General features: G+C 46.5%; 1 protein-coding gene across 1 annotated transcript in view; it reads right to left on the bottom strand.

The window, feature by feature from the left end:
* LOC139572868 (CUB and sushi domain-containing protein 3-like) overlaps positions 1–15,708 on the bottom strand; it is a 1,528,140-nt gene that overhangs the window by 263,601 nt on the left and 1,248,831 nt on the right. The window contains exons 33-35 of the mRNA XM_071395690.1: positions 6,676–6,789; positions 6,396–6,491; positions 4,598–4,801 (exon numbers count right to left, since the gene is read on the bottom strand). Coding sequence (XP_071251791.1) covers positions 4,598–4,801; positions 6,396–6,491; positions 6,676–6,789 — 414 coding nt within the window. The remainder of the gene's footprint in view (positions 1–4,597; positions 4,802–6,395; positions 6,492–6,675; positions 6,790–15,708) is intronic.

Below are 15,708 nucleotides of genomic sequence, written 5' to 3'. Positions count from 1 at the left end.
ACCTGTGGATGTATTTCAAGGCTTACCTTCAAACTCAGTGCCTTTTTGTCAAAAGCGCACAGCAAACAAAAATGGTTTAATATGACAGAGAGATGGACGTATCTGTTAGAAATTAAGAAAGAGTGGAGATCTAAAGATGCAACAACTAGCATGGGATGCTAATACGACTAGGATTATCATTAACTAGCATGGGATGCTAATATAACTAGGACTATCATCAACTAGCATGGGATGCTAATATAACTAGGACTATCATCAACTAGCATGGGATGCTAATATAACTAGCACTATCATCAACTAGCATGGGATGCTAATATAACTAGCGCTATCATCAACTAGCATGGGATGCTAATATAACTAGGATTATCATCAACTAGCATGGGTTACTAATACGACTAGGATTATCATCAACTAGCATGGGATGCTAATATAACTAGGATTATCATCAACTAGCATGGGATGCTAATATGACTAGAATTACCATCAACTAGCATGGGATGCTAATATAACTAGGACTATCATCAACTAGCATGGGATGCTAATATAACTAGGATTATCATCAACTAGCATGGGTTACTAATACGACTAGGATTATCATCAACTAGCATGGGATGCTAATATAACTAGGATTATCATCAACTAGCATGGGTTACTAATGCGACTAGGATTATCATCAACTAGCATGGGATGCTAATATAACTAGGATTATCATCAACTAGCATGGGTTACTAATACGACTAGGATTATCATCAACTAGCATGGGATGCTAATATAACTAGGATTATCATCAACTAGCATGGGTTACTAATGCGACTAGGATTATCATCAACTAGCATGGGATGCTAATATAACTAGGATTATCATCAACTAGCATGGGTTACTAATACGACTAGGATTATCATCAACTAGCATGGGATGCTAATATAACTAGGACTATCATCAACTAGCATGGGATGCTAATATAACTAGCACTATCATCAACTAGCATGGGATGCTAATATAACTAGCGCTATCATCAACTAGCATGGGATGCTAATATAACTAGGATTATCATCAACTAGCATGGGTTACTAATACGACTAGGATTATCATCAACTAGCATGGGATGCTAATATAACTAGGATTATCATCAACTAGCATGGGTTACTAATGCGACTAGGATTATCATCAACTAGCATGGGATGCTAATATGACTAGGATTATCATCAACTAGCATGGGATGCTAATATGACTAGAATTATCATCAACTAGCATGGGATGCTAATATAACTAGGACTATCATCAACTAGCATGGGATGCTAATATAACTAGGATTATCATCAACTAGCATGGGTTACTAATACGACTAGGATTATCATCAACTAGCATGGGATGCTAATATAACTAGGATTATCATCAACTAGCATGGGTTACTAATGCGACTAGGATTATCATCAACTAGCATGGGATGCTAATATGACTAGGATTATCATCAACTAGCATGGGATGCTAATATGACTAGAATTATCACCAACTAGCATGGGATGCTAATATAACTAGGATTATCATCAACTAGCATGGGTTACTAATACGACTAGGATTATCATCAACTAGCATGGGATGCTAATATAACTAGGATTATCATCAACTAGCATGGGATGCTAATATGACTAGGATTATCATCAACTAGCATGGGATGCTAATATGACTAGGATTATCAACAAATAGCATGGGATGCTAATATAACTAGGATTATCATCAACTAGCATGGGTTGCTAATACGACTAGGATTATCATCAACTAGCATGGGATGCTAATATGACTAGGATTATCATCAACTAGCATGGGATGCTAATATGAATAGAATTATTATCAATTAGCATGGGATGCTAATATGACTAGGATTATCATCAACTAGCATGGGATGCTAATATGACTAGGATTATCATCAACTAGCATGGGATGCTAATATGACTAGGATTATCAACAACTAGCATGGGATGCTAATATGACTAGGATTATCAGCATGGGATGCTAAAATGACTAGGATTATCAACAACTAGCATGGGATGTTAATATGACTAGGATTATCAACAAATAGCATGGGATGCTAATATAACAGGTTTGATTCCATTCCCCTCCTATCTTCTCTGTGGGTTTCTGTTAACTAAAACCAGGTTTGATTCCATTCCCCTCCTATCTCCTCTGTGGGTTTCTGTTAACTAAAACCAGGTTTGATGCCATTCCCCTCCTAGCTACTCTGTGGGTTTCTGCTATATAAAACAATGTGTGTTCATTCAGGAGACCGTAATTGAAACGACAAAACAACAGAACTCATTATGATGCCGGGTCGTTTTTGGAAGGTAAATCTAAACAGACGTTGGGTGATTGGCCAATTGATTCCATTCCAGCAGGTTAGTAAAAGAAAAACTCAACTTGTCTACCTCTAATTTCCTTCATACTGAACACAGAGACATACAGATGGTGTCCACGACTTCATCTGACTCTGGGTCAGTAGATAAAGGAGTTCACCTGACTCTGGGGAAGGAGATAAAGGGCTTCATCTGACTCTGGGTCAGTAAATAAAGGGCCTCATCTGACTCTGGGTCAGTAGATAAAGGGCCTCATCTGACTCTGGGTCAGTAGATAAAGGACCTCATCTGACTCTGGGTCAGTAGATAAAGGACCTCATCTGACTCTGGGTCAGTAGATAAAGGACCTCATCTGACTCTGGGTCAGTAGATAAAGGACCTCATCTGACTCTGGGTCAGTAGATAAAGGACCTCATCTGACTCTGGGTCAGTAGATAAAGGGCTTCATCTGACTCTGGGTCAGTAGATAAAGGGCTTCATCTGACTCTGGGTCAGTAGATAAAGGGCCTCATCTGACTCTGGGTCAGTAGATAAAGGACCTCATCTGACTCTGGGTCAGTAGATAAAGGACCTCATCTGACTCTGGGTCAGTAGATAAAGGGCCCCATCTGACTCTGGGTCAGTAGATAAAGGGCCTCATCTGACTCTGGGTCAGTAGATAAAGGGCCTCATCTGACTCTGGGTCAGTAGATAAAGGAGTTTATCTGACTCTGGGTCAGTAGATAAAGGGCCTCATCTGACTCTGGGTCAGTAGATAAAGGGCCCCATCTGACTCTGGGTCAGTAGATAAAGGGCCTCATCTGACTCTGGGTCAGTAGATAAAGGGCCTCATCTGACTCTGGGTCAGTAGATAAAGGAGTTTATCTGACTCTGGGTCAGTAGATAAAGGGCCTCATCTGACTCTGGGTCAGTAGATAAAGGAGTTTATCTGACTCTGGGTCAGTAGATAAAGGACCTCATCTGACTCTGGGTCAGTAGATAAAGGAGTTTATCTGACTCTGGGTCAGTAGATAAAGGACCTCATCTGACTCTGGGTCAGTAGATAAAGGGCCTCATCTGACTCTGGGTCAGTAGATAAAGGGCTTCATCTGACTCTGGGTCAGTAGATAAAGGGCTTCATCTGACTCTGGGTCAGTAGATAAAGGGCCTCATCTGACTCTGGGTCAGTAGATAAAGGACCTCATCTGACTCTGGGTCAGTAGATAAAGGACCTCATCTGACTCTGGGTCAGTAGATAAAGGGCCCCATCTGACTCTGGGTCAGTAGATAAAGGGCCTCATCTGACTCTGGGTCAGTAGATAAAGGGCCTCATCTGACTCTGGGTCAGTAGATAAAGGAGTTTATCTGACTCTGGGTCAGTAGATAAAGGGCCTCATCTGACTCTGGGTCAGTAGATAAAGGAGTTTATCTGACTCTGGGTCAGTAGATAAAGGACCTCATCTGACTCTGGGTCAGTAGATAAAGGAGTTTATCTGACTCTGGGTCAGTAGATAAAGGACCTCATCTGACTCTGGGTCAGTAGATAAAGGGCCTCATCTGACTCTGGGTCAGTAGATAAAGGACCTCATCTGACTCTGGGTCAGTAGATAAAGGGCCTTACTGCCAAAATCCTGAAGTGTTCCTTTAAGAGAGAGAAGCTCCATCTAACGTCTTTAATAAAAATAAATGTTCTGCTCTCCAACTTTATTTAGAATGGAAAGACCTCAAGATCAAATGGACTGTTTTCCACTTCCCCCTTCTAACGCTGGGGGTCTTGGATTACCTCACATGAAGAAGTATTACTGGGCAGCCCAACAATGTGTTCACTTTAACAATGGACAGACAGCACACTATCCTTGGGCAATGGAGGAGTATCGAAGCCATAAATGCAATACTTTATCATCTGAAATATATTCACTACTTCGGGTCCAAGGCATTGAATAATGTTTGGGGGGGGGGGGGGGGGCAATCCAATTATTCTCAATTCCTTTCGTATTTGGGAAAATGTACATCAATTCATGAGGTGGAAATATCCAATTTCGCCAGGCACCCCTAGATCTGTGACTGTGTGGTTTGGGTCGGTGGAGCTAGGTCTGTGACTGTGTGGTTCGGGTCGGTGGAGCTAGGTCTGTGACTGTGTGGTTTGGGTCGGTGGAGCTAGGTCTGTGACTGTGTGGTTTGGGTCGGTGGAGCTAGGTCTGTTACTGTGTGGTTTGGGGAGGTGGAGCTGGGTCTGTGACTGTGAGGAGTTGGCTCAGTCTACTTACCTACGCAGGTGGGCACAGTGCCGTTCCACTGAGCCACAGTGTTAGGGATGGCCTCACACCTGATGGCAGTGGCGCCGTGCAGAGCGTAGCCTGGATTGCATTCAAACAGCACCACCGTGCCAATGCCAAAGTCATTCCCTATCCGCTTCCCAAACCTGGGCTCCGGCACAGAGCTGCACTGGGATGCACTGGTCCTGGGGACAGCTGAGAGGAGAGAAGACAAGCAGAGTGAGAGAAGGAGAGTGGGAGAGAGACAGAGAGAAAGAGAGAGAGAGAGAGAGAGAGAGAGAGAGAGAGAGAGAGAGAGAGAGAGAGAGAGAGAGAGAGAGAGAGGCAGAGAGAGATAGAGAGCGCGAGACAGTGAGAAGACATGGGATTGGCACAGAGATATAAGCCGTAGTGGTGAAAAAATATCCACCAAACATCCTGTCTCAGATATTCAGTCAAACATCCTGTCTCAGATCATCAGTCAAACATCCTGTCTCAGATCATCAGTCAAACATCCTGTCTCAGATCATCAGTCAAAGATCCTGTCTCAGATCATCAGTCAAAGATCCTGTCTCAGATCATCAGTCAGACATCCTGTCTCAGATCATCAGTCAGACATCCTGTCTCAGATCATCAGTCAAACATCCTGTCTCAGATCATCAGTCAAACATCCTGTCTCAGATCACCAGTCAAACATCCTGTCTCAGATCACCAGTCAAACATCCTGTCTCAGATCACCAGTCAAACATCCTGTCTCAGATCATCAGTCAAACATCCTGTCTCAGATCATCAGTCAAACATCCTGTCTCAGATCATCAGTCAAACATCCTGTCTCAGATCATCAAACATCCTGTCTCAGATCATCAGTCAAACATCCTGTCTCAGTCAAACATCCTGTCTCAGATCATCAGTCAAACATCCTGTCTCAGATCATCAGTCAGACTTCCTGTCTGAGATCATCAGTCAGACATCCTGTCTCATATCATCAGTCAAACATCCTGTCTCAGATCATCAGTTAAACATCCTGTCTCAGACCATCAGTCAAACATCCTGTCTCAGATCATCAGTCAAACATCCTGTCTCAGATCAACAGTCAAACATCCTGTCTCAGATCAACAGTCAAACATCCTGTCTCAGATCAACAGTCAAACATCCTGTCTCAGATCACCAGTCAAACATCCTGTCTCAGATCACCAGTTAAACATCCTGTCTCAGATCATCAGTCAAACATCCGGTCTCAGATCATCAGTCAAACATCCTGTCTCAGATCATCAGTCAAACATCCTGTCTCAGATCATCAGTCAGACATCCTGTATCAGATCATCAGTCAGACATCCTGTCTCAGATCATCAGTCAAACATCCTGTCTCAGATCATCAGTCAGACATCCTGTCTCAGATCATCAGTCAAACATCCTGTATCAGATCATCAGTCAGACATCCTGTCTCAGATCATCAGTCAGACATCCTGTCTCAGATCATCAGTCAGACATCCTGTCTCAGATCATCAGTCAAACATCCTGTCTCAGATCATCAGTCAAACATCCTGTCTCAGATCATCAGTCAATCTCTGCATCTTGCCCCATGTCTTTTCCCTGCTCCGCTCAGCTCAACGGTCCTCAGCACACAATGTAACACCACTGAATAGTCTTTTCGATGGCAGAGAGACAGATCAATCCAGATACTATATGATATGACGTAGTGCTTTTAAAAGGGCAGCCAGATGGTCTCCTCTCCGCCAAGACAGCAGGTAGCAACTGCAAGGCAGTTCATCTATCTTCACATCAAAGACAAATAGTATATAAAACATACCTTGGTAAACAAAGTGGAATCCCTTGGCTGTCTCTGGAGCTGCGGTGGTGAACTTCACGGTGATTTTGTTCCCAGAACTTAAAGGTAAAGTCTCTCCTTCAGGTTGGGAGAAAGAGAGGTTTTGTAAAAAGCCGTCGCCTTTAAACTCAACAATATTATATTTTTTAATCCTTTATTTACATTGAGATTTGTTATTGAGATGTGTTATTTTGTTTCCCCAGGTGTGTCCTGTCAGGTCACGATGAGATTCCCTGTTAAGAGTAAAGGTGATGTTCTCTACCTGAGTGAGAGCCGGAGATGGACGACAGGACGGGAGAGTCTGGCGTTGGTCCGTCGTAGATTTCCACAACATCACTCACCAACGTCTGAAACACCACAAACTGGCCAAACAGCACTAGAGAGAGAGAGAGAGATGGGATGGGAACATCAGCAACCTCATCTTCCACACAAACCATCCCCTGGCATGGCACACTACCCCTTTGTTAAGAGAGGGGGTGTTAACGAGGGGTAGAAACTCAGGATACTTGACAACGAGGACTCTGAGTCAGCTAATATAAATCTGGAACAGTCTGGAACAGTAATGGTACAGGACAATAACCCCAAACAGTTTCAGCTGGACTTTCACCTGATCGAAGAATTAGCCCAGCAGGAGAAGCTCTCTCCCTTGAGAAAGATACCCCCACGCCGAGCGGGTCAGACCAGACCTCTTCATTATAAAACCCCACAGACGATCAACCCCAAGCGGAAGGTCAACCTCCCAGCACAGAGTACTTCTCCCTCATTGAAATGAAGAATACATTTACCCAGCTGGAGGTAAGGCAGGTGGAGCTGGAACAGCAGGTGATTACACTCCATTCAGCACAGACCCAGACAACAGTCCAGCACAACAACAACCCCTTAACCAGACCCGGAGTGCTGGAGGTGGAGAGAGACATATCTGCACTCTGGACTGTGGTGAGACAACTTCAACAGGAGAAAGAGCAGGAGCAGGAGAAGAACAGAGCACTAGAGGAGAGGATCAGACTGCTGGAGGAGAGGATCAGACTGCTGGAGGAGAGGTTAAGGGGGGATGGAGGAGAGGATCAGACTGCTGGAGGAGAGGATGAGGGTGCTGGAGGAGAGGATCAGACTGCTGGAGGAGAGGATGAGGGTGCTGGAGGAGAGGATCAGACTGCTGGAGGAGAGGTTGAGGGGGGATGGAGGAGAGGATCAGACTGCTGGAGGAGAGGCTGAGGGGGATGGAGGAGAGGATCAGACTGCTGGAGGAGAGGTTGAGGGGGGATGGAGGAGAGGATCAGACTGCTGGAGGAGAGGTTGAGGGGGGATGGAGGAGAGGATCAGACTGCTGGAGGAGAGGATGAGGGTGCTGGAGGAGAGGATCAGACTGCTGGAGGAGAGGGTGAGGGGGGATGGAGGAGAGGTTGAGGGGGATGGAGGAGAGGATCAGACTGCTGGAGGAGAGGGTGAGGGGGGATGGAGGAGAGGATCAGACTGCTGGAGGAGAGGATCAGACTGCTGGAGGAGAGGTTGAGGGGGGTGGAGGAGAGGATCAGACTGCTGGAGGAGAAGAACAGAGCACTAGAAGAGAGGATCAGACTGCTGGAGGAGAGGGTGAGGGGGGATGGAGGAGAGGATCAGACTGCTGGAGGAGAGGATCAGACTGCTGGAGGAGAGGATGAGGGGGATGGAGGAGAGGATCAGACTGCTGGAGGAGAGGTTGAGGGGATGGAGGAGAGGATCAGACTGCTGGAGGAGAGGGTGAGGGGGATGGAGGAGAGGATCAGACTGCTGGAGGAGAGGTTGAGGGGGATGGCGCTTGACAGAGAACAACCCACTAGAGAGGTGGCCACCCCCGCAGAGAAGCCAGCAGAACAGCCTACCTCAGCTCCCGACAAAAGTCTCGACACCACAGCAGAAATCAAATCATCACAAATCAAATGTATTTATAAAGCCCTTCTTACATCAGCTGATGTCACAAAGTGCTGTACAGAAACCCAGCCTAAAACCCCCAAACAGCAAGCAATGCAGGTGTAGAAGCACGGTGGCTAGGGAAAAACTCCCTAGAAAGGCCAGAACCAGAACAGTCCACACCAGACCCTGACCATAGCGTCGACATCACAGCAGAACAGACAAATGAAGAACCCCAAGCCCAGCGGCTCTCACCCCCTCTGAGCACCCCCCCCCCCCCCTGTCAGCCACCCTGATAGCCCTCCTGACAACCCCCCCACACCCACTGAGGACATACACAAGACACCGATGGTTCTCCTTATAGACTCAAATGGGAAATATATACAAGAAAAAACTACTTTTTCCCAAACACAGTGTGTCTAAACTCTGGTGTCCAAACACCCAGCGCCCCCTAGACCTTCTGTCTGAGGACCAACTAGGTTCACCCAGCCACATAATAATACACCCAGCGCCCCCTAGACCTTCTGTCTGAGGACCAACTAGGTTCACCCAGCCACATAATAATACACCCAGCGCACCCTAGACCTTCTGTCTGAGGACCAACTAGGGTCACCCAGCGCCCCCTAGACCTTCTGTCTGAGGACCAACTAGGGTCACCCAGCGCCCCCTAGACCTTCTGTCTGAGGACCAACTAGGTTCACCCAGCCACATAATAATACACCCAGCGCCCCCTAGACCTTCTGTCTGAGGACCAACTAGGTTCACCCAGCCACATAATAAAACACCCAGCGCCCACTAGACCTTCTGTCTGAGGACCAACTAGGTTCACCCAGCCACATAATAAAACACCCAGCGCCCACTAGACCTTCTGTCTGAGGACCAACTAGGGTCACCCAGCGCCCCCTAGACCTTCTGTCTGAGGACCAACTAGGTTCACCCAGCGCCCCCTAGACCTTCTGTCTGAGGACCAACTAGGGTCACCCAGCCACATAATAATACACCCAGCGCCCCCTAGACCTTCTGTCTGAGGACCAACTAGGTTCACTCAGCGCCCCCTAGACCTTCTGTCTGAGGACCAACTAGGTTCACCCAGCCACATAATAATACACCCAGCGCCCCTAGACCTTCTGTCTGAGGACCAACTAGGTTCACCCAGCGCCCCCTAGACCTTCTGTCTGAGGACCAACTAGGTTCACCCAGCGCTCCCTAGACCTTCTGTCTGAGGACCAACTAGGTTCACCCAGCCACATAATAATACACCCAGCGCCCCCTAGACCTTCTGTCTGAGGACCAACTAGGTTCACCCAGCCACATAATAATACACCCAGCGCCCCCTAGACCTTCTGTCTGAGGACCAACTAGGGTCACCCAGCCACATAATAATACACCCAGCGCCCCCTAGACCTTCTGTCTGAGGACCAACTAGGGTCACCCAGCGCCCCCTAGACCTTCTGTCTGAGGACCAACTAGGTTCACCCAGCGCCCCCTAGACCTTCTGTCTGAGGACCAACTAGGTTCACCCAGCCACATAATAATACACCCAGCGCCCCCTAGACCTTCTGTCTGAGGACCAACTAGGTTCACTCAGCGCCCCCTAGACCTTCTGTCTGAGGACCAACTAGGTTCACCCAGCCACATAATAATACACCCAGCGCCCCTAGACCTTCTGTCTGAGGACCAACTAGGTTCACCCAGCGCCCCCTAGACCTTCTGTCTGAGGACCAACTAGGTTCACCCAGCGCTCCCTAGACCTTCTGTCTGAGGACCAACTAGGTTCACCCAGCCACATAATAATACACCCAGCGCCCCCTAGACCTTCTGTCTGAGGACCAACTAGGTTCACCCAGCCACATAATAATACACCCAGCGCCCCCTAGACCTTCTGTCTGAGGACCAACTAGGGTCACCCAGCCACATAATAATACACCCAGCGCCCCCTAGACCTTCTGTCTGAGGACCAACTAGGGTCACCCAGCGCCCCCTAGACCTTCTGTCTGAGGACCAACTAGGTTCACCCAGCGCCCCCTAGACCTTCTGTCTGAGGACCAACTAGGTTCACCCAGCCACATAATAATACACCCAGCGCCCCCTAGACCTTCTGTCTGAGGACCAACTAGGTTCACCCAGCGCCCCCTAGACCTTCTGTCTGAGGACCAACTAGGTTCACCCAGCCACATAATAATACACCCAGCGCCCCTAGACCTTCTGTCTGAGGACCAACTAGGTTCACCCAGCCACATAATAATACACCCAGCGCCCCCTAGACCTTCTGTCTGAGGACCAACTAGGTTCACCCAGCGCCCCCTAGACCTTCTGTCTGAGGACCAACTAGGTTCACCCAGCCACATAATAATACACCCAGCGCCCCCTAGACCTTCTGTCTGAGGACCAACTAGGTTCACCCAGCCACATAATAATACACCCAGCGCCCCCTAGACCTTCTGTCTGAGGACCAACTAGGTTCACCCAGCGCCCCCTAGACCTTCTGTCTGAGGACCAACTAGGTTCACCCAGCCACATAATAATACACCCAGCGCCCCCTAGACCTTCTGTCTGAGGACCAACTAGGTTCACCCAGCCACATAATAATACACCCAGCGCCCCCTAGACCTTCTGTCTGAGGACCAACTAGGTTCACCCAGCCACATAATAATACACCCAGCGCCCCCTAGACCTCCTGTCTGAGGACCAACTAGGGTCACCCAGCCACATAATAATACACCCAGCGCCCCCTAGACCTCCTGTCTGAGGACCAACTAGATTCACCCAGCCACATAATAATACACCCAGCGCCCCCTAGACCTTCTGTCTGAGGACCAACTAGGTTCACCCAGCGCCCCCTAGACCTTCTGTCTGAGGACCAACTAGGTTCACCCAGCGCTCCCTAGACCTTCTGTCTGAGGACCAACTAGGTTCACCCAGCCACATAATAATACACCCAGCGCCCCCTAGACCTTCTGTCTGAGGACCAACTAGGTTCACCCAGCGCCCCCTAGACCTTCTGTCTGAGGACCAACTAGGTTCACCCAGCGCCCCCTAGACCTTCTGTCTGAGGACCAACTAGGGTCACCCAGCCACATAATAATACACCCAGCGCCCACTAGACCTTCTGTCTGAGGACCAACTAGGTTCACCCAGCCACATAATAATACACCCAGCGCCCACTAAACCTTCTGTCTGAGGACCAACTAGGTTCACCCAGCCCCATAATAATACACCCAGCGCCCCCTAGACCTTCTGTCTGAGGACCAACTAGGGTCACCCAGCCACATAATAATACACCCAGCGCCCCCTAGACCTTCTGTCTGAGGACCAACTAGGTTCACCCAGCGCCCCCTAGACCTTCTGTCTGAGGACCAACTAGGTTCACCCAGCCACATAATAATACACCCAGCGCCCCCTAGACCTTCTGTCTGAGGACCAACTAGGTTCACCCAGCCACATAATAATACACCCAGCGCCCCCTAGACCTTCTGTCTGAGGACCAACTAGGTTCACCCAGCGCCCCCTAGACCTTCTGTCTGAGGACCAACTAGGTTCACCCAGCGCTCCCTAGACCTTCTGTCTGAGGACCAACTAGGTTCACCCAGCCACATAATAATACACCCAGCGCCCCCTAGACCTTCTGTCTGAGGACCAACTAGGTTCACCCAGCCACATAATAATACACCCAGCGCCCCCTTTACCTTCTGTCTGAGGACCAACTAGGTTCACCCAGCGCGCCCTAGACCTTCTGTCTGAGGACCAACTAGGGTCACCCAGCCACATAATAATACACACAGGCACAAACGACCTGAGAACACAGCAGGAAAGGGTGGCCACAGCACTGAACGGAGTGAAAAGCTTCTTCTACTTTCCCCAAATGCACAAGTGGTTATCTCCACCCTGCTGCCATACAGCGGGTAAACGCAAGTATTTCCCGTGACTGTGCCTCAAAACCAAATGTTTTCCTGTCCCACCACTCCACCCTGGACTTGAACATCCTCTATGACCAGGTCCACCTATACAAGGCAGCAGTGCCCACCTTCGACCGGACTATAAAGGACATCGCTCTCAAACGCAGCCCCAACACTTCACACAGGAGCACCAGATCAATAGACACCCCGCCCAGACCAGCGAGACACTCTCCCAGACCCTCAGCACACAGGGGGACAAACATCTACCAGGAGGTGACAGCATTCCCTCCCCCATATGCCCCCCTAGGCACAACTATGACAACATAACCAACAAAAGCGGGTCACAACTCCTGCAGCTCTGTCGCACGCTGGGTATGTACATAGTCAATGTTAGACTTCGAGGGGACTCCTATGGTAGGTACACCTATAGCTCATCTCTTGGCAGTAGCACTGTAGACTACTTTATCACTGACCTCAACCCAGAGTCTCTCAGAGCGTTCACAGTCAGCCCACTGACAACCCTATCAGATCACAGCAAAATCACAGTCTACTTGAACAGAGCAATACTCAATCATGAGGCATCAAAGCCAAAGGAACTGAGTAACATTAAGAAATGCTATAGATGGAAGGAAAGCATTCAATCTCTTTTAGACAATTTCCTGGGTAAAACATTCCACTGTAATAGTGAAGGTGTAAACTTGGCAGTTTACACCTTAACAGTATATTTGACCTCTCAGCTTCCCTATCAAATCTAAAAAATCTAAAATAGAAGACCGAAGAAAATGAAAAACAATGACAAATGGTTTGATGAAGAATGCAAAAAATCGAAGAAAGAAATTGAGAAACCTGTCCAACCAAAAACATAGAGACCCAGAAAATCGTCTTCACTATGGTGAATCACTTAATCAATACAGAAATACACTACGGACAAAGAAGGAACAGCACGTCAGCTCAATGTAATTGACGAATCCATAAAAAATTGGAAAACACTAAACAAACAACAACACAAAGAATTATCTATCCAAAATGGAGTTGTTCGGATAAACCACTTCTCCAATCTTTTCGGCTCTATAACTTGTTATGGCTGCAGGGGGCGTATTGAAAAACTGGAAAAAGGTGCCCATTTTCAAACGGCCTCTTACTTAATTCTTGCTCGTACAATATGCATATTATTATTACTATTGGATAGAAAACAGTCTCTAGTTTCTAAAACCGTTTGAATTATTTCTCTAAGTGGAACAGAACTCTTTTTACAGCCCATTTCCTATCCGGAAGTGAGATTTCCAAAATCGATGTCTCTCTTCAAGAGCTTGTCTATAAAAGGGCATGTCACTTAGGACTGTAGAAACACGTCATACGCCTTCCCCTGGGTGTCATGCGGAAGTGAGAGCAGAAATGACTTGATTATCTCGTCCTGGGATTGAACACAACCTCTTGGAGTGAGATGTGCGCACTTTATTTTTTTTCCTGGGCACGAAGTTGGACCTGGACTCGGCTCCTGGAAAACCCTCGTTAAAGGTGAATATGATCTCTGGCTTCGATTTTATTTGATACATGTCACAATATCATCCTAAAGTATGTTTTTTCAATATAGTTTAATTATATTATTGAAATTTATTCTGGACTTTAGACGTGATGCGACGCAAGAATTTTGTCAAGAAGGAGAGGTTAGCACCGCACGGCCAGTGTGCTTGCTAATTCAAGAGGGAAATCGTTCGTTCTGGATCCAAATAAAGACGGTTCTGAACAAAGGACCCCTTGGAGAACATTCTGATGGAAGATCAACAAAGATAAGGACCCAATTTGGGATGCTTTTTCATATATCTGTCGAACTGTGCTATCGCTACCGTTTGACTAGAATCAATGCTGCTGTGTGCTAGCTATTGTAGTAAGCTAATATAACGATATATTGTGTTTTCGCTATAAAACACTTCAAAAATCGGAAATATTGGCTCTATTCACAAGATCTTTGTCTTTCATTAGCTATCCACCATATATTTTTCTGAAATATTTTATGATGTGTAATTAGTAGTTGACGTTGGTGTCTGTATTTTCTCTGGCTACTCCCGTGCGATTTCTGACTGTAGCTATGATGGTAGCAGTAATGTAAAACTGATTTATAGCTAAAATATGCACATTTTTTGAACAAAACATAGATTTATTGTGTAACATGTTATAGGACTGTCATCTGAGGTAGTTTTTTCTAGGTTATTTAGGTTGGTTCTAGGTTAGTTAGGTTGGCTTGTGCATGCTACTTGCATCCTACTTGTGCTGTGAAAAATGTCTGTCCTCTTTTTTATTTGGTGGTGAGCTAACATAAATATATGTGGTGTTTTCTCTGTAAAACATTTAAAAAATCAGACATGTTGGCTTGATTCACAAGATGTTTATTTTTCAAATGCTGTATTGGACTTGTTAATGTGTGAAAGTTAAATATTAAAAAAAAATAGATTTTGAATTTCGCACCCTGCACTTGAGCTGGATGTTGTCATAGGTGTACCGGTGTCGGGCTGCAGCCATAACAGGATAACAAAGCACAAACAGCAAAAACATATACACGATCAAATACAAATCTTAGAATCAACTATTAAAGACTACCAGAACCCACTGGATTCTCAAATTACCTTGAATGAGCTACAGGACAAAATACAAACCCTCGAACCCAAAAAGGCATGTGGTGTTGATGGTATCCTCAATGAAATGATCAAATATACAGACAACAAATTCCAATTGGCTATACTTAAACTCTTCAACATCATCCTTAGCTCTGGCATCTTCCCCAATATTTGGAACCAAGGACTGATCACCCCAATACACAAAAGTGGAGACAAATTTGACCCCAATAACTACCGGGGGGATATGCGTCAACAGCAACCTTAGAAAATCCTCTGCATTATCATTAACAGCAGACTCGTACATTTGCTCAGTGAAAACAATGTACTGAGCAAATGTCAAATTGTTTTTTTACCAAATTACAGTACAACAGACCATGTATTCACCCTGCACACCTTAACTGAAAAACAACCAAACCAAAACAAAGGCAAAGTCTTCTCATGCTTTGTTGATTTCAAAAAAGCCTTCGACTCAATTTGGCATGAGGTCTGCTATACAAATTGATGGAAAGTGGTGTTGGGGGTAAAACATACGACATTATAAAATCCATGTACACAAACAACAAGTGTGCGGTTAAAATTGGCAAAAAACACACACCTTTCTGCACACAGGGTCGTGGGGTGAGACAGGGATGCAGCTTAAGCCCCACCCTCTTCAACATATATATCAACGAATTGGCGAAGGCACTAGAACAGTCTGCAGCACCCGGCCTCACCCTACTAGAATCTGAAGTCAAATGTCTACTGTTTGCTGATGATCTGGTGTTTCTGTCACCAACCAAGGAGGGCCTACAGCAGCACCTAGATCTTCTGCACAGATTCTGTCAGACCTGGGCCCTGTCAGACCTGGGCCCTGTCAGACCTGGGCCCTGACAGTAAATCTCAGTAAGACCAAAA

This window comes from Salvelinus alpinus, chromosome 4, assembly GCF_045679555.1.
Source record: "Salvelinus alpinus chromosome 4, SLU_Salpinus.1, whole genome shotgun sequence".
Taxonomy (NCBI): Eukaryota; Metazoa; Chordata; class Actinopteri; order Salmoniformes; family Salmonidae; genus Salvelinus; species Salvelinus alpinus.
Note: the sequence above shows the minus strand (reverse complement) of the source record. Positions and strands in the feature narration are given on the sequence as shown.